General features: G+C 58.1%; 1 protein-coding gene and 4 long non-coding RNA genes across 5 annotated transcripts in view; 3 read left to right on the forward strand and 2 right to left on the reverse strand.

Annotated features, from left to right (window-relative positions):
• The first annotated feature begins 462 nt into the window (after positions 1-462).
• Positions 463-1,078, forward strand: LOC129658788 (uncharacterized). Its single transcript, XR_008717517.1, has 2 exons — positions 463-739; positions 904-1,078. It is a non-coding gene; the product is annotated as an uncharacterized LOC129658788 (long non-coding RNA).
• Positions 669-6,139, reverse strand: MNX1 (motor neuron and pancreas homeobox 1). The gene is made up of 3 exons (XM_055589632.1): positions 5,151-6,139; positions 2,229-2,389; positions 669-1,578 (listed from the first exon to the last, which is right to left on the reverse strand). The coding sequence occupies exons 1-3, from the start codon at positions 5,848-5,850 to the stop codon at positions 1,216-1,218; spliced, it is 1,224 nt and encodes a 407-aa protein (XP_055445607.1). The 5' UTR covers positions 5,851-6,139; the 3' UTR covers positions 669-1,215.
• Positions 6,140-6,335: 196 nt separating this feature from the next.
• Positions 6,336-8,861, forward strand: LOC129659707 (uncharacterized). Its single transcript, XR_008718194.1, has 3 exons — positions 6,336-6,560; positions 7,758-8,213; positions 8,398-8,861. It is a non-coding gene; the product is annotated as an uncharacterized LOC129659707 (long non-coding RNA).
• A 699-nt stretch (positions 8,862-9,560) lies between these two features.
• LOC129659710 (uncharacterized) overlaps positions 9,561-20,629 on the forward strand; it is a 30,940-nt gene continuing 19,871 nt past the window's right edge. The window contains exons 1-2 of the long non-coding RNA XR_008718197.1: positions 9,561-9,656; positions 10,489-10,608. This is a non-coding gene — a long non-coding RNA (uncharacterized LOC129659710). The remainder of the gene's footprint in view (positions 9,657-10,488; positions 10,609-20,629) is intronic.
• Positions 19,419-20,571, reverse strand: LOC129659708 (uncharacterized). The gene is made up of 2 exons (XR_008718195.1): positions 20,349-20,571; positions 19,419-19,691 (listed from the first exon to the last, which is right to left on the reverse strand). It is a non-coding gene; the product is annotated as an uncharacterized LOC129659708 (long non-coding RNA).

Raw genomic sequence — 20,629 nt, forward strand, 5'->3', positions numbered from 1 at the left:
TGCCGGTGATGGATTACGCGCGGCCGCGTTGATTAACCCAGAGCTGCCGCGGCCCGGCTGGAGCGTTCTCGCCTTCCGCTGCGGTCCTCGCAGGCTGCCGTTTGCACTGATCCGGGAAAACCAGCCCTGGCCGGCTCGAGGCGCTTCAGGAAAGAGGGCCGGGGTCGGAGAGGAGACGAGCCGCGCTGTCCGAGGCCATCCCGCAAGCAGCGCCGCGGCCAAACGGACCCTGGAGACCAGTGTAGTCATTTGAAGCTCCTTTTCTGAAACATTCACAGTGTGTTTCCACGTCTGGGGCGCCAGCGAAGATAGAAGATCCTCATAGAAATAGGAAAACAGACACGCGGCGTCCAGAGTTACTCCTCTGAGATGCTCGCATCCGCGACAGATGTGAGCCGGCACGTGGACGCGCGCTGACACCTGGCCTCGGGGACTTTTAGCGACATTTGGTACTTGCGCCTCCCCCAGCAGCCGGAATATAGTTCCCCCCACCCCTGGCCTCAGGGCCGGGAGGAGGTGGCCGTCCTGACACCCATTCGCCATTCTGATTTTCACCTTCTGCTGTCAACTCAGGAATACAGCCCACCCCATCATTTCAGCAACAAAAACAGTAAAACTTTCTTTTTTGTTGCTTTCACAACTCCCCTCAAAAGACTTGCACTCTCATCCAGTAAAAAAACCAATTTATTTTACATTCCATCGTGGTCGATGGCAGAAGCTAAATGATAATTTAGCATGCGTAAGTAGACATTTCTTTATATATATATATTTATAAATACAATATACAAAAATAAAGACAATACAGTTTTGGGATGTCCAGCAGTTTGAACGCTCATTACATAAATTCCCCCCTTCCCAATATACGTAAGCACAAAACATTTTTTTTCTTTTTCCAACACTCAGAAGAACGGCGTATCCGGAGAAGGTTTCAGGTTTCGGAGGCCGTTTAACACTGCAGGTTTCCGACGTCACCATTCGGGAAGAAGGGAGCCGGGAGGCACCCCGATGGTCGGTTCTTCTCAGAAACGCCTCCCCCAAACGCCAGCCAAATTAAATTAAAAAGAACAAAAGAGTTCGAGTTTGAACCTGCTGGGCCTCCCTCTCTCCGTCCCTTGAAAACGGACTCAGAAGGGCAGCCCCCAGGACCCCGCGCCTCGGCTCGCGGGCCTGGGGGCGCGGGTGAGGTCGCGGCGTTCTGGGCCGCCGGCGGGGCCCCTACTGGGGCGGGGGCTGGTGGCCGGGCGCGCCAGGCCGCGGGGGCGGCGAGTCGGCCCCGGAGGAGCAGTCGGAGGAGGCGGCGCGCGCGCCCGCGCCGTTGCTGTAGGGGAAGCGGTCCTCGTCCTCGTCGTCTTCGTCGTCCTCGGGCTCACTGTCCCTCAAGTCCCGCAGGCGGCGTGTGCCGCCCTTGTCCCCGGGCGCCGGCGGCCCCAGCGGCTCCTCGTCCCCCGGGTCATCGGCGCCGCCGCCTTTGCCCGCGCCGCCGCCTCCCTTCTGCTTCTCGGCCTCCTGCGCCGCCTGCTCTTTGGCCTTCTTGCTGCGCTTCCACTTCATCCGCCGGTTCTGGAACCAGATCTTCACCTGCGGGCGCGCGCGGCGTGAGAGGCCTGCCGCCTCCCTCCCTGCCGGTCCGTCTCCTGCGCCCCGGCTCCCGCACCTGCTTGCGCACTGGCCCGGCGCGCCCGCCATCGCCAGGGCTCGGGTGAGGTTCCCCTTAGAGGGCTCAGGAGCTCCGGAAGACTCTGACACGGGCTGGGGGCTCTGAGGAAGCTCAAACCAAGACCCCCGCCACCCCCGAGGTCTTCTACCCGCATCCTTGGTCTGCGTGGGAAGGGTCAGGGCAACTATGCTGCCCGCCGCTGAGTCTCAAGATGCCCCCTCCTCTCTCTTCCCGGAACGAACAAAATTGCTCTAATATGGCTTGAGGACTCCCCGCTACCAAACAGGGTGTGTGCGTGAATGTGTGTGTGCACGTGAAAATTCCTGGGCCCACCAGAACCAGCTGAATCAGACCCTGGCGTAGGAACCCTGAGGGGAGATGTGGACTCGGGGAAATGCGAATCCACACCGTCAAGGTCAGCAGGATCAGCTCCAGGTGCCCAGGGAGGCCGAGGGTGAAGAGAGCAGGGGCGACAGGGTCCCCGGGAGGCAAGGATGTGCAGACAGGACAGGGTCCCTGGGAGGCTGGAACGTGCCAGCAGTGTGGGTGCGGGGTGGGGGGTGCAGCATACCTGAGTCTCGGTGAGCATCAGTGAGGTGGCCACCTCAAAGCGTTTGGGCCGTGACAGGTACTTGTTGAGCTTGAACTGGTGCTCCAGCTCCAACAGCTGCTGGCTGGTGAAGGCGGTGCGGGGCCGGCGGCACTTCCCAAGCAGGTTGGACTGCGCCTGGGCTGGGGTGGGAGAGGCCGTGAGGCTGGAGCAAGCCAGGGCCAGCAGCGCCCCCCATACCCCGCTGCCCACTGCTTGGGCCCTGCAGGGTTGCTGCTCAGTCTTCAGTGTCAGCACCCCTCCCCAGGGAGGCCCTGGAGCCCCGGACCCCACCGCCAGGTGGACCCAGACCATCTGGGTTTAATGAGACCAAATCTTTTCATCCCAGGCAGGGCCTGGTGTCCTATCGACCAGGCTCGGCTTGCCCCCTCGGGTGAGCGTTGGTGGAAAGCAGGTGGACAGAAAGGCAAGTAGCAGAAACCCAGAGACCACCCCCTGCATGCTCTGCCCAGCGACTTCCCCCCCAACTCAGGCCCAAACCCACACAGGCCCTGGGAATCACTTCCTGCTTCTTCCGGGTGCAGAATTCCCACCACCACCTCCTTACATACAAAACAAGCAGAAGGAGAAAAGGGGGAGAAGGAGGACGAAGGGAGGAGGGAGGAAAAGGGCCAGATGCTGGGCCTAAGCATGTGCTCCTCCTGTAGTGTTCTCTGACAACGCTGCCCAGTCCCGGCGGCAGAGCCCGGGGCAACTGGGAGCTTTTCAGGACAATTCTCATGACGCAAATCAAAGGCCTGGGCCCAAGGGGACCCGGCTTTCTGTGTGTTCAAGGAGGTCTCTCTGCTTCATTTACATAATTTCACACGGTTACATCACAGAGAATTTTATGACCTCAAAACGAGACTTCCCTTGATTTCCCAGGAGCCTGACAAGTGTTAGACAATAAAAGAAAGGAAAGAAGCAGCCAGCCCCAGGCAGGCCAGCCCAGGCTCCCCTGGGATGGGCAATTTGCTTTATGGGAAGGCCCACGCCCCCTGCTTTAGTTAAACAAGGCCTCGAATTCCCAACTTGACAATACATTAGAACTTTAATTAAAACGCTGGCTCTGAAGGGACCATTTGGGAAATGCCATCCGATGGCTGAGACACCAGTTGAAACCAAACAGGTTTTCCAGTGAGAACCCATTCCAGCATCCTTGCCTGTTCGTATTGCCCTTTAGGACTTGGTGTTCAGATTCCTTCTCTGAACTTAAAGCTGGCTGGGTTTTAATTAGCTACCTCCGGGTCAAGATTAGGAGTAAGAATGCAAAGCGATGGGGTTTTAGTCGATTTTCTGGGCAGCCTTGGGCTCCATGCAGGCCTGAGAAAACAGCCGGGTGGCCAGGGAACCCAGTTTGGGGGAGGGGGGCAGCCAGTGTGCACAACCCCTCCCTCCGGGGCCCCCATGGCGGGAGACTAAGCCTGCCAGGTGCTGCGAGATGCCGTCAGAGTGGAAGATGGCTGGGTGGCATTTCATCAGAAGGAGTTGCTGGGCTCAGAGGCCAGGCCCCGAGGGCTCCCTGGGTTTGGTGGACCCGGGTCAGCAGTTCAGATGTGCCTGAAGCTGTGGATGTGAGAGCCAGCTTGCCCTCTGCCTGGCCTGGGGCCGGGAGGGGTGACCCCATGGAAGGGAAGGGTGGCTATCAGGGCCTTCTAGGAGCTGAGCCGGGCTGGCCTGGGCACGGAGGGCAAACAGCGCACATGCTAGGCTTTTCTCACCCCGCTGTGACTTCTCCAGCCTTGTGGGATCCTAGCTTTTTTCTGTTTAGTCACAACCATCGCTTCTAGCAGAGGAATCTGATTTATGGCAAGTGTTTATTTGTTTTCTTTTTCATTCCCCCCACATGCCTGCATGTCTCTAGTCTAAACCAATTCACTCAGACGGAAATAATGGGGTCTCTTTGTTTGGGTGTTTGGCCGCTCGAAGCATAAAGCCTCACGCATCTTCCACTGATCGAGCCTGGGTGCAGCAAGCCGACCGGAGATCCACACTCTCTGCAGCTCCAGTCCTGGGCCCCAGCCGGCCCGCACCAAGAGAGAGACCCAGGCCCCGGCGAGGTGTCCTGTCTGAGTGGCGAGTTCTCCGCTCACAGGCCGGCGCTCTGGGCTTGGGGGTGCCCAGCCCTCCCCGGCTGCGGTCTTGGGGAGGGGTTCGTGCTGTGCTGGGCGCCCTGAATTCGAGGTGGGCGCCTGCTGTTCAAAGCCCCTTAGGGAATACCCCAAAGTAGGAGGGTGCCTCTCTGGCCCGCTGGAGCATGCCATCTTGGTTCAGACCGGGCCACCCGCCTTCCTGGACCTCACCCCACCCCGGACCTGGGGCCTTCCAGAGGCGGACACAGCCCCATAAGGGCCCCAGCATTGCGTCTCCAGCCTCGCGTCTCCAGCCTCTTGAGGCTCATTCCTCCTATCCTACTCTGGGAGCTCTCCCTCTCCTGGGAGGGACCCGGAGTCTCTCCAGAGCCCAGAATGTGGGACCGAAGTCACGTCCGTTTCTTTGAGCATAAAGCCCTGGTTTCGGTGGCCTCTAATTCCCAGGCACGCCTAACTCGGCTCGCCTTCCCCCACCACTTCCTTCTCCTCTAGCCTGCCAGTTAATCATTAGATTTTAGTCTTACACCTCCAGCTGCCCCTTCCCGTTAAGAGAGGAAGAGAACAAGGACCGCGCGTGGCCATTTTTTCGATCGCTGGCGATCCCACGCTGCGGAGCCCGCGCGAGTCCTCGCAGGCCCCGAGTGGAGCCGAGGCGGCCTGGGGGCGCGTCCACAGCTCGCTCGGGGCAGAGAGCCGGGGCAGGAGATGCCCGGCGGAGGATGCGCGGGAGACCCTTCTGCCCATACTCGCCACCCCCGTCGCCGCCCCGTTTCCTCCTCGCTCCACAGGCTCCGGGCTACGCGGTACTCACAGTTGAAGTCCGGCATCTTGGGCAGGATCATGCCCGCGGTGGACGCACGCAGCCACTGGTCCAGCTGGAAGGTGCCTGCGCCCAGCTTGATGGGGTCGGCGGGGTGCGCGGGGTGCGCGCCCGGCACCTGCGGGTACGAGTAGGAGAGCGCCGGGTGCTGCCCGGCCAGCGCGGCCGCCGCCGCCGCCGCCGAGTAGCCGTAGACCGGGTGACCGTAGAGCGCCGCCTGCGCCGGGAGCCCCGCGCCGCCCTGCGCGCCCCCCGGATGCAGCCCCAGCGCCAGGCCCCCCGCGGCTGCGGCGGCGGCCGCAGCTGCGGCGGCCGCGGCGGCGCCGGGGTGCGCGTGGTGGTGGGGCCCCCCGGGCCCGCCGCCCGCCCCGCCGCCCGCCGCGCCGCCCGCGCCGCCCGCTCCCAAGAAGCCGGGTTTGGGCAGCAGCGCGCAGTGCGCGGCCAGCAAGCGCGGCGGCGAAGGGCTCTCTGCGCGCAGGCGGTCGGCGGGTGCCGCGGGCGGCTCCGAGGACGCAGGGCTGCAGCTGCCGCTCGCCCCGCCACCCGCCCCGCCACCGCCGCCGCTGCCGGGTCCAGCTGCGGCGGCCGCGAGCGACGTGACCAGGGCCAGCGGCGCGGTCTGCGCCGAGGCCGCTCGCGGGGGGTCCACGGCCAGCAGCGCGTCGATGCGGAAATTTTTGGACTTTTCCATCGGCTCGTTAGGGGCCGGCGATCGGCGCCGGGCGGTGCGGGACGCGGCCGCGTGCCGGCTCGCGGAGTCCGTGCGCGGCGGCCGCCGGCCCCGAGGCTCGGTATGGTTACGATTATTTGCCGGTAATCAAAGTGGCCGCCGGAAACTCAGCCGAGGGCGACCATGGCCCGAAAGCCTCCTCCGGGCGGGCCCGCCGGGGCCGCGCTCACTCGCGCCCTCACGGAGGCCACGAGAGCGCTCGCCGCGCCGGGGCCCGGGAGCCGGGCTCAGCGCTGCAGCCGCGGGCGAGCGCGCCGCTGGGGCCCCGCGCCCCTCCGCGCACTTGAAGCGCAGCGCGGCCGCCGATTGGCGAGCGCGGCGGGGCCGGGGGCGGGGCCCCGGGCCGCCATTGGCCGGGGACTGCACCTGTCAGCTCCCCGGACTCTCGCCGCCCCGCCCCCGCGCCGCGGGGTCCTAAAGAGCGCGGGCTGCCGGGCCGCGGGGGCGGGGCGGGACGGCGAGGGGCTGCGAGGGGCGCGCCCCCACGGTGCCTGCTCGCGCTCCTGAGACCTTGCAGCGGGCCAGCAGGTGCTGGCCTCCCTACCCGAGTCTAGCGTGCGTCCTGACCCTCCTCCCCGCCAGCACTTGAGGGTGCCCGCTTCTGCCGGGAGAGCCCACGCGGCTTTCACATCTGGCGGCTGTTTGCAGAGAGTCCCCGGCCCTGCTCCGAGGTCTCGAGACGCGCGGGGCGGGGGGCGGGGGGGGGCCGGGGTGGGCGGCCGTGTCCCTGCCATCGGTCTCCCACCTTCTCTGGGACTTCTGTGCGGCTCAGGTGTTGTGTGTGTGGTGGGGCGGGGGACGCACACGTACCCTCTCCCTCAGCCCTCTCGGGTCCAGGTGAAAATCTGCAATACGCAGATGGGCTTGCAGCCGTCGCCCACCTGCCCTGGGACAGGCCCTCGACTACAGAGCTCTTCCTCTCGGCCAGGGACGCCCGGCTGTGCGCACGCAGCACGCGGCGCCTACCCTGGCCTTGGAGAGCCCAGCAGGGCCGCAGGCCTCCGAGGCTGGTCACTCTGATCCTGCTGCCCCGAGGCCGTGGGCTAAATGATGCAGGCTCTCTCCTGCCTGCAGCTCTGGGAAATTGGAGGAAAGGGCTTCCCTCATCCGGAGCAGGGCAGTGGGGAGAGAGTCCAGCCATCACCTCCGTCCCCCATTTGCACTTAACATATTTACAGTAAAAAACACTTCCAAGGGCTTTTTGAAGTGGAAAGAATGACCATGCAGGTCCAAAAGCCCAGCGGCCACCAACACCAGACTTTGTCAACAGCTCCATCAGACTTAGTTATCTTCTCCAGACCGATGTGAGAATTTGAGAGGGAGCTTAGGTGGCTTCCCCTGCAGGTGAGAGGTGACTAAAAGGAAGGGGCTGTGGGAGGGGCCGAGGGCCAAGGGAGGATAAAACACAGGGCCAGGTAAGCTTTACAATTAGCAGGTCAGGTTGCTACAGACAGACTTTTAGTGGTAAATGCAGGGACCAAGTCATTTCCCTTCAAAGGCTTTTTACCCAGGTGAGAGTGGATCACAGTGACTCCTGGTTCCGGGGGTGAGCCGTGTTTCCTTTTCACTCTAACAGGGTAGATCCGAGACCCACAGGACTAGTAGGAAGATTAGGAGGATAGGGGCAGATAAGTGACAGCAACTGGAATAAATGTTACACAGTTTTGCAAGAAACGGCAGCTTTGACGTGGTTATCTTCTCTAGATCATGTCTCTATGGTGGTAAAAGTGCAGTCATCCTTCCTCTGAGTGGAGAGAGGGGTGGACTCACATCCCTCAAACACCTGCTGTGTGCCACAGGCTTTCTAGAATTATCTTACTTCATCCTCACTGTGATGCCTGATGAAGCATTTCTCATCTGTTTCACAGAGTGCGGATTCAAAGAGGTTGAAGCTTTCATCCCAGCAAACTTGTTAAGCCTCAGAGTTTGAAATGAGATGGGTGTGACTACAGGAGCTTCACATTCCCACTGGCTGTCCCCAGCTCTCCCAGCGTCCCCAGCCCTGCTCCCCATCCTGTCTGTTCTCTCTGGGGAAGGAGGGTTTTACAAGGAGACCTGAGAGTAGCCAGCGGTTCTGGACAAAAGACCTTCTTCGCCCTTCGAGGGAGGTGACGGTGTCTGTTGCCACTCTGCAACACTCTCGATCACTCTTCCCAAGATCGAGTGAGCAGACAACGAACGTGAGCACCCCTCTGATGGGGGTGTTTAGCCCATGGTTGGCTGCCTTTCCCCATCTCGTCGCCTCCCCCCCTCCACCTGTGCTGCAGGTCGGCTGGTCCTGAGAGCAGCAACGTAGGAGGCTGTGGCAGGGGTGTGACTGCAAGGTAAACGTCCCAAAGTAGACTGCCTCTCTGCAACCTCAAATAACCGCTGCCAGGGCTGTCTTAGTTGGTGATGGGGTGTGTGGGCTAGACTTCATAAATCACCCCGTCTTTACCAACAAAATCATTCTTTTTTAAAAAATATAACTCCTAGAGGACTTCACATTACCATTTTTTTGTTCCACAGAAACTATGCTCCCGAACTCGCATAACCTTCACCTCCCCTGGGCTTCTACTCTGCTTGGACTGGCTGGTAACACTGCCTGAACAGACAGAATGGACACTGTGTGTGGGACCCGGCTTGAACCGGGTCACCTGGTTACCCTGAGCCCACACCACCTGAACGGCCCAGGTTGCCCTGGGTGCCTCTCTAAATGCAGTGTGATTGCAGATGTAGAAGCTTCTTTATCTTGATGAGTTTTTCTTTGTCTCGAAAAGTCAGGGTTAGACAAAATGGACTCTACATGCTAAAGGACTTTAAAATGGTCACACACACTGTTTATGTTAAGAATTAGGTAATACATATGGGAGGTCTCTGTGAAGTTGTATGAGAAGAGAGAGGCAGAGAGATGAAGCGGTCTGGGAGGTTTGGGGTCTTTGTGTGGTTTACGACCTGTGAAGCTGTGCACACCGGGCTCTTCCTGTTTCCAGCATCTGTATTGACCCAGCCCAGCTGGCTTTGAAGGTTTGGGATAGACAGGAGTGGACTCGGTCTGGGGAAGGGCCTCAGCGAGAGATCAAAGGTCTGGTCTGAGCGGTACCCCTGGCCTCAGTCTCCAGGTGCCAGGGCCACAGGGAGAACCCTCCATTTCCCAGGAGAAGCACCTCCCATCAAGCTGCCTCCCGACCCTGCCCCTCCACTCTGGGCAGCGTGTCCCTTTAACACCGAACACTGCCTGCACCCACCTTCCTTGACGAAGAAAGCAGAGCTGGAGATGTTTACAAACCACTGGGAAAGAAAGACCTGTTGTCATCCATGTCTGTTCATGTCTGGAACGGTATATGTGGAGCTGGGATTAAACCTATATATTCACGTGTTCAGATAATGGAAGGCAGGCATCCTTCTTCATCAGTTACACTTTGCCTCCTTCCACGTGCAGGGGGCAGGCACAACAGAGCAGGAACATGAGGGCGACTCTATCCCTCTGGCCCTGGGACACAGGCGGGAAGACGGCTTTTCCTGGGAACCGTTCTGCCCAGCTCCCCCCACACCCCCCCCCCCCCAGAGCTCGAGGTTTCCAGAGCTGAGACCAGGACGGGTGCAGGTGATTCAGCCTGAACCGCCCAAACCATGCACTGCTCCCGGGACTAACTCTGCTGAACTTCAGTCGAACCATCATGCCTGGCGTCCTTCAGGAAACGGGCACCTGGGTGCTGTGTCACCTGCCAGAGTCAGGACCTAGGCAGTCAGGTTACTCTGCGAAGATGCTGGTGAGGAATCCCCAGGTCTGTCAGGGCGGAGGGGCAGGAACTGTGTGAGACTCTGGGGACTGGAGCGGGAGGGGCTGGGGTCACTGGAGGGCAAGCTGGGGGGCGGGGCAGGCTGCACAGGTGTCCCCCGACCCCCCAGCAGCAGAGCCGGAGAACGGGCGGAGGGGGGGGGTGGTGGGCAAAGGTGTCTCTTAGCGCACCCTTTGATTCGCCGACCTCCTCCTAGACCCAGGCGCTCGGCCTGTCAAAGGGACTGGGAAGGGCCTGCAGGACACACTGGCGGTTCCCCACTCCAGGCTGCGTGTAGCCAGGCACCTGGGCTGAAACCCAGCCCACCTCCAGGCGTCCCTGGGGTCTCGGTCTGTCCCCTCCCAGCTGACTCAGCCTCAAACCAGGGGCGCATTGCTGAGGGCTTGCTAAGAAGGCCAGAGGATGCTGCAGGGTTTACATTCCCATCATTGGAACATCCCAGCAAGCTACCAGCCTTCTATTTTTGGAAATTTCCTCCAAACACAAAAATATCTGCCTTACTCTGGGACTTTGGGCAGCCTTCCAGCTTCCAGGGACACCAGGGCGAAGGGACAGGCGTGGGGTATCCCTAGAGTGTTTCCACCCCTGCGGGTCTCCTCCCACCAGGGAAGGAAGAGGTATACCCAGCCTTTCTGTTGCACAAATTCAAAGCTCCCAGGTTAAAAAGAGAAACAATATTTCCCCCAAAATTCAGGAGCAGGGAGGAAGCTCATTGGAGCCCCTTGAGGGGGTAAACAACCCTCAACTGAGATGAACAGCTTCCTGAGAAGACTGCCTTTTGGCCAGAGGATTTAAATTCAATGTAATTTAATTGTAGGTTCACACAGCGGCCTCTACTCATGCTGTTGGCAGAAACAAGGTATGTAGCAGGCACACCTGAGAAGCCAGCTTTTCAGAGCGCAGAGGCCCACAGGACCCCTTCAGACCTGCAGCTCTCGTGAGTGAGTCCTGAATCTGGGTGATTTCTTATTTTAAAACCGAGAACAAGGCTTATCTGCACAGCTTTCCGGTCCCCCAGGGGATGTGTCTGGTCATGGAAGAGCAGCTTGCTCAGGTGTTCAGGGGGCACTGACACCTCTCCACGCTCAGCACCCCGCCACCCCAGAGGCGGGAGGCTGCAGAGCCCAGGCCAGCAGGTCTGCCCCCCTCCCGGAGGTCAGACAGCACAGGCTGGCTTCCGCAGGCCTGGACCCTGACTGCCGAGTCCCCACAAACACATGGAAGACGTTGCTTGGGGGCGTTTTAACGCTTCAGTGCGTGCATTTTTTAGTGCGTTCTGACTCCAAATTATGGCTAAATAGTAGTGCGCTAATGTCCAGATTCACGGTGGGTAATGGCAGGAAGTTGCTGCTAATTGGTCTATTTAGAAGTTGCTGAGGTGGCAGAAGCTGAGGCAGCTGGGGGTGGGGGGTGTAGGCGGAGAGATGGGGGGACAAAGAGAAGCTGGACCTCCTCCTGCTGCGCCCGCCCAGAGCTGGGGGATCTTCGGTCAAGTTCATCTCTTTCAGCCCAGCCCCAGCGTCTCCCTCCAGGTGCCCGCTCAGGGCCCCAGGATGGCTCTCAGGCTGGGAGTGGACTTGGGGGTTGTATTTGCAAACAGGAGGCGGCTGGTTTGCCAAGGACACCATCCCTGAGCTTCCCCGCCCCATCACAGCCCCATCCAGGTTTCCTAAGTGGGGGTCGGTGGGGTGTGGTCAGCAGGCAATTCCCTGCTTCCCCCACCAGGTGAACAGGGAATATGTCCCCCGAGAGGAATCTGAGGCCCCGAGAAGGGCTGGTAGGAAGTACGGCGGGGTCAGGTGTTCCACCGCCCCCTCCACCTGCCAGGATGTCCAAGTGCTCAGTCCTGAGTGCCTCAGGCCACCCTCGAATAGTCATTGTCACTGTGGAAAGTGTACCCATGCCCCCATCTTACAGACAGGCAAACTAAGGCTCTGAGAAAACAGGCACTTTGCTTTAGAGCCCACAGCAGAGAGGCCAGGCTCTGCTTCCAACCCTGCAGTCCCGGCCTCACACCACGGCCTGGTCAGTCACTCCACGCATCTAATAACCCCTTTTCCCAGCGACCTTTGCCCCGGCCAGTTTCCTACCTGTGGGACCTGACAATGGCAGGGAGGTGGCATGTTTGCTGCTCAACAACAGAGGATCCGCCGCCCCTCTTCTCCCTGACCCGGCTGGCCTGGGGCTTTGCTGGAGCCCTGCAGTCAGCCCTCCCCACCCGCACCTCGAGACCAGGGGTGAGAACGGCCGGCGCTCGCTGCCTTCCCGCAGTCTCCGGGGCCCTGTGCGGCGGGCAAGATAATTTGGCTAATGAACTCGTTAAACGGCCCCTGGTGACCCGCCTGGCCTCCCCTCGGCCCATCTGGGAAATTCCACTGAAAGGCTGCAGAGGGTTCTGCGCCGCGCCGTCTGTCGCTCCAAGAGGCGCGCACCCGGAGACGCTGCGCCCCTGCATTAAAATAATTACCCGGAGGGACAGGTGGCCCTCTCCCCCCGGGCGCATCTGGGCCGCGGGGCCGCCGCCGGGGGTGGGGAGCGGCGGAGGGGGGCCTTCCCGCCTCTCAGCGACCCAGTGGGCCGAGGTCCAAGCGGGAGGCCGGGGACCGCGCCCCCCAGGCGCAGAGGAGCGGCCGCCGAGGGAGCCCCCGGGCGGGGACGCCGGCCCGGCAGCTAGCCAGGGCGCAGCGGGGGCGGCGACCACCGGCCCTGACGCTCTCGGACGGAGGGGGCGGCTCTCCGTGCGCCTCCGGCCCCGACAGGCACGGGTTTCCAGGCGGGGTGGCGGGGCAGAAGGCGAGGAGGTCCCCGCTGTGCTGCTAAAAAGAGCGGCGCAGCCCAGGCGCGGGGCCAAGCCTATTGCCAAAAACACATATTACACTGCGACATTCTGTAAATGAGATAATGATACATAAACCCGGATGATAGATGTGACGTGCCTGGGATGTCTTCTCTAAATTAGCTGCTCGCATCGACTGCTAATAATGGTGAGTTTATGAAAGCAATTTCAGTGCAAAATGCGAGAGGGTCTTCTTACTCTAATCAGCCTGCCTCGGTTAATGGATGAGGGGGTCAGGCTGAGAATTATTGACACGCCCGTGCCCTTAACCTGTTTCCCAATAAAGCTGATTAGTTTTTGTCAATTCATCAGCTAACCACTCTTGCCGGAACTGCATCAAAGCCTTATTTGCTCAGGGGAAATCAACAAGTCACAGATCAGCCCTGATCAGGGGGCTGCAGATCCAGGACTGTCCTGGGGCCCAGGGCTACCCCTGAGGACCTTGTACCCAGCCCCGCCGTCTAGAGCTGGCCTCCCCTAAAGTCTGAGCAGCGGGCCTGGGAGGAATACAGCAGAGGCGCTAGGCCTGAAGACGCGCCTCCACTTCCCTTGAGGACCAGGGAGAGGCCTACGGCCCAGCGCCTGCCTTCCCTCCACTCTTCTGGGTCCTCGGTGCTCCAGATTTGGAGCAGGTCACCTTGGGGGGGAGGAGGGATGTCACAGGGGGCGCAGGGCAGAGGGCGTGAGTGAGGGGCTCTCTGCCACATGTCCTTCCCGCGTGTCCCCACCAGGGGACCCCGGATTCTGAAGGGTCAGCGCAGGCCAGAGCGTGTCCACTGTAGGCAGAAAGGTGTTGGGGGAGCGGCTGCCCCTGCCCTTGGCCCCTGACCTCAGCCCCGTGGGAGAGGGCACCAGCTGCCTGAGAGTGCACCTGGGTTGGGGCTCAGGCTGGTTGCCCCCGCCTGCGCCCCAGGTGAGCCGGCTGCAGAAGAGGCCCTCCAGGCCTTGGGCTCCCACGGATAGGAGAGGCTGAGGGGCTGCGCTGGACGTGACCTCAGCGCCCGGCTTGCAGGTGGGGGAGGAAAGCCTGCGCTGTCGCTTTAAGCCCCCAGCCGCTGCCTCCCAGCCCCATCCCCCCTCAATTTAATTTCATTAAAACAGAGCATGAATATTTCTATTAAACCTAAAATGAAATATGAAGCCATTTAGACTCTGCCTGCACCAATCACCCAGATTTATGACTTTTATTCATCACATCAAGAGCTTGGAAAAATGAATTTTCTTCACCCAGGAAGGAAATAAAACCTCAGGCTTGGTCATTTCCAGAAAGCTGTTAATTTGACCATGTGGTAATTACTTTCACAATTAACTGAAATACAAATCAACTTGACAAATCGGGCTAGTTTATATATTAATTAGCCTGCTTAAATTTATTCATTATGAAAAGACAATTTAGGTGGACCTGCGGTGTCTGTTTTATTGCAATAAATTATTGTTAGGAAATGGGTCTAATAAAATAACTTAATATTTAAGGATATTGTATACGCGGGGGTGGGGAGATGCTTTATTGACAATTTCATTTTCCAATTAGTAATTTTGTTGTAATCTATCTGCGAACCGGGGACTCTCGCAGAGGCAGGGCTCTGCTGGCCTGGGCGGACCTAAGCGGCGCAGAGACAGGAGCGATTCCGCGGGGAGGGCGGCCGGCGGGTCAGACGGGAACGTGCGGGTGTGGGGCCCAGACCCCGAACCAAACCCGGGCGGACGCTGCGCTCGCCGGCCCTCCTCCTCCCAGCCGGGCGCGGGGGCTGATTTAATAGAATGTCGATAGGATCATTCGATGCCTTTTAGCTTGTGATCTTTATAAATGTCCCTCTATTAAATTAGAAAATGATTCTCTTCTCGTTTAATTGTATTCTTTCGTTTCTTATTTCCAATTAATTAGTCCTATCGACGTTGCAATATTTTAAGTGACTCGAGTCCGTTTCCAGTTAGAATATATGGGTCAGCACATGCAATTTTATACCCGACAGAACTATATAATGCGGGTTTTAACTACTGGTCCCTCATCTGTCTTGAACATCTGGCCGAAATGGGCCGCCGGGCCTCCTGGCAGCACCCGGGTCGATGGGCACCGGGGTCTGCCCGGGTTGGGCTCCGCGGCCACCTCCACGCCCGGGGCCTTTGCGTGGCTGCTCTCGATTTTAACCCTGACGCCTCGGGCAGCGCTGCGGGGAGGAGCCCGTAGCCCCTCCGGGCGGCTTCGGGCCGCTGCCACCCAGCAGGCTCTGGGTGCGTTGGGCGGCCCCGGGCGGCTCCCGGGCTCCCCTGTCCACCGCCCTCTCGTTCCTCGCTGCTTTGAAAGGCCTGAACATCGTTTTCAGGAAACGGCGTGGCTAAGTCTGACTGTCCAGTCTCTCCGGCTCTGCTCCCCCGACAACGGCGTTCCTTCCCCCACAACCATCTGACGGCGCAGAAGTTCAGCTTGACCGCGGAGGGGGTCCTCCTCTCCTTAATTAATTAATTGATGAATTAACTAATTCCTCCCGGGAAGAGGCGGGCGTCCCGCCGGCGCCCCCGCGCCCCCTCCCCCCTACCCGCGCGGTGATTAGGGACCAGCTGGCCCGTGCGAGCCCCGCCTAGCTCCCGCTCCCACCCCGACCCAGCTCTCCTCACCCCCATCGTACCCTCACCCCTGCTTGCCCCCAGCCTCAAACTCGGTAACTGATGGGAGGACTCCCCACCCACCCGCCGACCTGCCCAGCCAGGGGAGAGGAGGCGAGGGCAGAGTCCACACCCAGCCCTGCGCCCAGTCCCTGCTCTGTCCTTCCCTACTTGCTGTGGATGCTTAGTAGGTCCCGAGGGTCGGCTTCTTGGCTCCCTGGAGTCGCCACCAAGTGGGACCTGGGTGGCAGTCACAGCCGTGTCCCAGGACCCATGGTTAATGTCAAGCTTCCCCAGCCCCTGCCCCATCCCTGCCCCATCCCTGCCTGAGCCTCTCAGGAGACCTCCCTGCAGGCTCAGGCTCCCCAGGCCACTTCTATTGATAGAAACCTTCCCCAGTTTTAAGGCTGGGTGGGGGGTGGTTTCCTCCAGCCAGAGTTCTGGAAGCCCCTCACCCTCTTTTCCTTCCCTGCCCCCCCCCCCCCTCACCGGGCCATGGCAGATAGAAACTGATTTTGCACATTTCTTAGGAGCTGAGTCTCCCCTCCCACAAGTTTCTGGACTGGGAAGATCTCTAGGCACCTTGGGTTCCTTCCGCGGAGGGAGCAGGGATTCCGGTTTCCTCTTCAAGGTCCCTGTCCTGAAGGTGGGAACATGAGATCACTTGGCACAGCAGCCCTGGGGCAGCCTCCTGCCACAGCCTCTGTTGGAGATCCCCTTCCGCAGGAACCTCAAACTCTCTCCTCCTGGCCCAGAGGGGTCCTGCTCTTGGGCCTGCTCCCTGAATGCTGATGGTGCAGGGGAGCTGGAGAGGGGACTAGAGAATGAACTTTGTAAGTTTGGGCGTCTGACGTCTGAGGCCGTGGGAAGCCAGGCCAGAGAAGTTGGGGCCTCGCCAGGGTCCCGCCTGCGCCCGGACCCCAGTTAGCCGCCCTTCCGTGAGTTGCCTCTCTGCCAAGACACTGCTCCAGGAAAAGGGAGGAGCTGGCGCCTGGGGTCTTTACTGCAGTGGCATCTTTTGAGGGGAGAGGAGGACTTTGGCCAGTTGAATCTGGTGCCCATTCCTTCAGCCGCTCTGCCTAAGATGGGAGGGGGGAACCCTTCAGTCTGGATGCTACTGGAAAATCTCCAGTACCAAGCACCACAGTAGACCAGCCTTTCCCAGAGAGTGGACAGGGCAGGCCGTCTCCTTTAATTCACCCTGAATCCTTCTGCTGGGGAAGATCAAACTGTGGTCAGCTCATCTTTCTGGTTATTAACCCGATTGTGCACCAACAGGTTAACGGGAAGAAGAGTCCTTGACCACAGATCACTAGATGGCAAACGCTGCAGACGTCTGCCTGGCTCCCTGGGGGTCATGTCCACCCTGGGGGTCACGGCCAAGCCCGGAGCAAAACATATGGATTTTATTTTCGTCTCCACTGCTTAGTCTGAACGTGGTCAGAGCAGGGGCTGGAGACAGGCCAGCCGGGGGGCGGGAGCGCAGGTAAGCTCCCCAAGCGAATTTTCTGCTGGATGAGGAAGTGAGGATGCGCTCACTGAAACTGTAGTCTGGAATACCTCCACTCCCTGCAACATCTCCCGCTGTGGCGGGAGGGGGTGAGGATCCAGCCTCATTCCCCTGCCCCAGGTGACACTCACAGAGACATTTCTGGTGTGTTGGCCCCAAATCTATTTAACATGATCCAAGTCAGCAACTGCTCATCAAGCCTCTTGCACAACCAGCTTGATATTGCAGGATAAAGCAGTCACTTAAAATACCTTTCTGTGCTCAAGGAACTTAATTCCTTCTGAAGGGAGGGAAAAGCGTGCACAGATGAAACAGAAACACAGTGGAATCCTGCCCCGCAGCAGGGATAGTGCTTGGTGGAGGCGGACCTGCAGCCGGGTCACCTGTGATGGAATGGATCCCAGGACTGTCTCTCCAGGACCCTTCTAAGGGAAGAACCCCGGGCTGCACAGGGAATGGTGCGGGAAGCTTGTTTTCTTTTCATCTCACAACGGAAGCATGACTTCTGCTCGAGCCCTGGGCTCTCATTCTTTACCCATCGCCTTGGCATTTTACTTAAATTCCTTGGGTCTCAATTTCATCATCCGTGAAAAATGTCTTTTGCCATCCATCCTTAAAGAGTTATTGAAAATGAATATATCAGTCTCTCAGTCGTGTCTGACTCTTTGCGACCCCATGGACTGTAGCCCACCAGACTCGTCTGTCCACAGGATTCTCCAGGTCAGAATACTGGAGTGGGTTGCCATTTTCTTCTCCAGGGGATCTTCCCGACCCAGGGATCGAACCCAGGTCTCCTGCATTGCAGGCGAATTCTTTACCAGCTGAGCCACCAGGGAAGCCCACAGAGTTGTTAGGAGGCTCATAAAGTCATCAAACAGAAGGGGATGTTTTAGCATTTGTGGTATTTCAGTATGGTGGAAGCCCAGTGGAGAAGTGGTCATTTATGCTAGTCCAGCTGCCGTTTGTGGTATTAAGGCCTTTTACAGGGGAGGGGGTGCAGCCTGGGGACTTTGGCTGCTTTGCCCCCAAATCACGCATCCAGCAAGTGGCGGAGACAGGATCTGAACCGAGACCCGCATGGCCCGAAGCCCCGCGTCGCTGTGCTCACACTTGTTCCTGCCACAGCCTGGCGGCCCTCGGCAGGAAGGCCTTCGCGCCAAGCATCTGTCCCCGTCCGAGCGCCTCGCAGCGGAGAATTTGCCACCATGCAAGGGGGCAGTGTGACATGTCAGCAGGACGAAGCCTCGCGTTTCTGTTGAAAAGCCAAGCGCCACTGCTCTGTACGCCTCTCGAGTGTGGGAGTCCAGCCACCAACAGCCTGGGAGCACCCCAGACACGGAGCCGGGGGGACGGTCAGGACGCACAGAGAAGGCCACTGATGCAAACCAGTGACCTGCTGAGAGAAGCCGCGGCCACCAGGGCCAGCCCAGGCAAACGAGCGGGTTTCGGAGCTGTGCTGAGGAGGAGGCCGACAGGAAGGGGAGGGCTGGCAGTGGAGAAACCTCAGGCCGGTCCCCATTCCGCGTATTAGTGCAGCAAAATTAAATCAGGAGGTGGTTCCCAAGACTGGGAGGCAAGTATTAAACAGACAGTTAAAGAGAAAAATGTGGAAGCCCAAAGAAAAGCCCCAGAAATACGATCAAGAAAACGAAGATAGTAACCAAAAGGGGGAAAAGAGAGAGATGTTCAAGGTCTTTGGAACTGGCCACATCTCATGGTGACCCCGGGTGGGGGGTGGTGTGGGGCCAGCAGGTGGCTTCCTGTCCATACCCCCCCCAACCCCATCTGAGAACAGCTCGCTGGGAGACAAGTCCCTCCAAGCTGTGAGGAGGTTGTCACCCCTCGAGAGGGCAGGCGCCCAGGAACTGACTTAGGCAAGACCTAATAACATTGGAGGTGGAGAAGGACAGACATCCAGAGGCTGGGGAAGGAGTCGGGGGTGGGCTGCACGCCAAGGTGACCGAGGCCTGCTGCCAAATGTGAGGTGACAAGCTTTAGTGTTTGTCTGGGGGGCATTAAGATGCCATGAATCATTGACAAGAAACCAAACAGCGCTGGATCCGTATGACCATTTGAACCCATATTGCTCCAAGTAAAATCAAATTAGAAGCCTTTCCCCAATTAGATTATGCAAACTCAGGTTACGCGGAGCACAAACAGTGATGTTCCCGGACACACGCCGGCAGCCCGCAACTTACACCTCACGCCGCCCAGATGCTCTGGGGCGGCCAGGCTTAACACCGGCTTGTGTCAACACTCTCCCTCTAGATAATAAATATGAGACCCAGCACACACTGCTTTTAATTGCATCGATAAACTGGGATTAACCCCCCAAGGCAGGCTTCACTATTGCAATTAAATGTCCTCAAATAAATTGTTTCCTCAATAAGCAAATGGAAGGGCTGTGTTTGCCTTGAATAATAACAGGTGTAATATTTTACTGGCCCAAGTTAAGTATTAAGTGGAATCGCGAGCAGCCCTGATTTACTCCCTGAGATCGGAAAGTCATTTTTCATACGTCCTGTGCCGCTTCAGTACTGTATAAACAGCTAATAAAGCACTAAATCAACCCAGGCCGACCTTGCATTTCACCTAAAGCCGCCAGGCCTCAGAAACCCGGCACCAAGCATTTTCAGAGCCAGGAGAACTGCCCAGCAAAGGAAGCTGGGAACCACTCTGGGCTTGGCCTTTGGCTTCAGGGGCTCAGAAGCCCAGAATGCTATGAAAACCCACTCAGCCATGCCATAGTCCCGTGGCACTTTCTGACGTGCGTGTTCTCTTGGGTTTTCTGGTTGAAGGAGAAGGATCTGGAAAGGGGGCCGAGGTGCCAGGTGTTGTGACCCTGTCCCCTTTGCTGGTCACGTACACAGGACATTCTTAAAGCCAGGGTTGCCCTTGCCCCCAGGCATGCTCTCTTCCTGTTCGGTGTTTTAGGGGAGGAGGGATAGACTTTTAAGGCTTTCGATGTCAGGAGGCAGATTTCAGTCCGTGTGTCTTTGAGGGTACTCGGTGTCCTGGGAGGTTGGGGGCGCAAGTCACATTAGTTCTCAGATAACAAGGATCCATTTTTCTAGAATAAAATTGAATAGAGTAATATTCTTCTTCTGTCATAATGCAGGCCAGCATTTTCCAAACAGCGAGTGGTGAATTGTTAGGATGGAGAATCCTAGAATGGACTATTAGTGGCCATCTAATTTGATCTTTTTGACTTTATCTGTGTTTTCCTCCGATTCCCAAGATGCTGTTCTTGCTGTTCAGTCAGTAACTCGTGCCCAACTCTTTGCGACCCCATGGACTGCAGCAGGCGTCTGTCCTCCACTACTTCCCAGAGTTTGCTCAAGTTCATGTGAGATGGTTAGATAGCATCACTGATTCCCAAAATATATCTAGTAATATCTAGTAATGAGAATTTGTCATCTAAGCGTTTTGGTGTTCATTATAGATCTACTTTGATAGATTTATCTTTGTATATAAATTTTCTCTGACTTGGTCTGTTTAAGAAAACTTTGTGGGACTTCCCTGGTGGTCCAGTGGCTAAGACTCCGCACCCCCAGAGTCTGAGCCCCAGTCAGAGAACTAGATCCCACGTGCTGCAGCTAAGACCTCGTGCAATCAAACAAACAAATATTTAAAAAACTAAAAAACTTTGCAACATGAAAGACTGCTCTTATGTTTCTCTATAGACCTTATTCTTGCATACCAAGCTGAATTTAAAATAATACATTACTTTTTAAAAAATCCGTTTAAGACATACTGAGCATCTGGTGCTCACGAGAGAGAGGACACACATACAGCACCGAGCTGAGGCAGTTCCACTTCCAACCAGAGACTCTGGCAACTTCAGTCAAGGCAGCCTCGTGGAGAGAAAAGGCAAGACTTCTATGAAGTTTCCACTACACTGAAATCGTCCGAAAGGCATGCCCTCCCCAGTCTACCTCCCTCCATGCCTGGAGACCCGGGGATTCTGGGCTGGGGTTTATTGATTTAGTTAGAGAGCAATTTAGGACA

Source organism: Bubalus kerabau, chromosome 8 (genome assembly GCF_029407905.1).
Source record: "Bubalus kerabau isolate K-KA32 ecotype Philippines breed swamp buffalo chromosome 8, PCC_UOA_SB_1v2, whole genome shotgun sequence".
In the NCBI taxonomy this organism is placed as follows: Eukaryota; Metazoa; Chordata; class Mammalia; order Artiodactyla; family Bovidae; genus Bubalus; species Bubalus kerabau.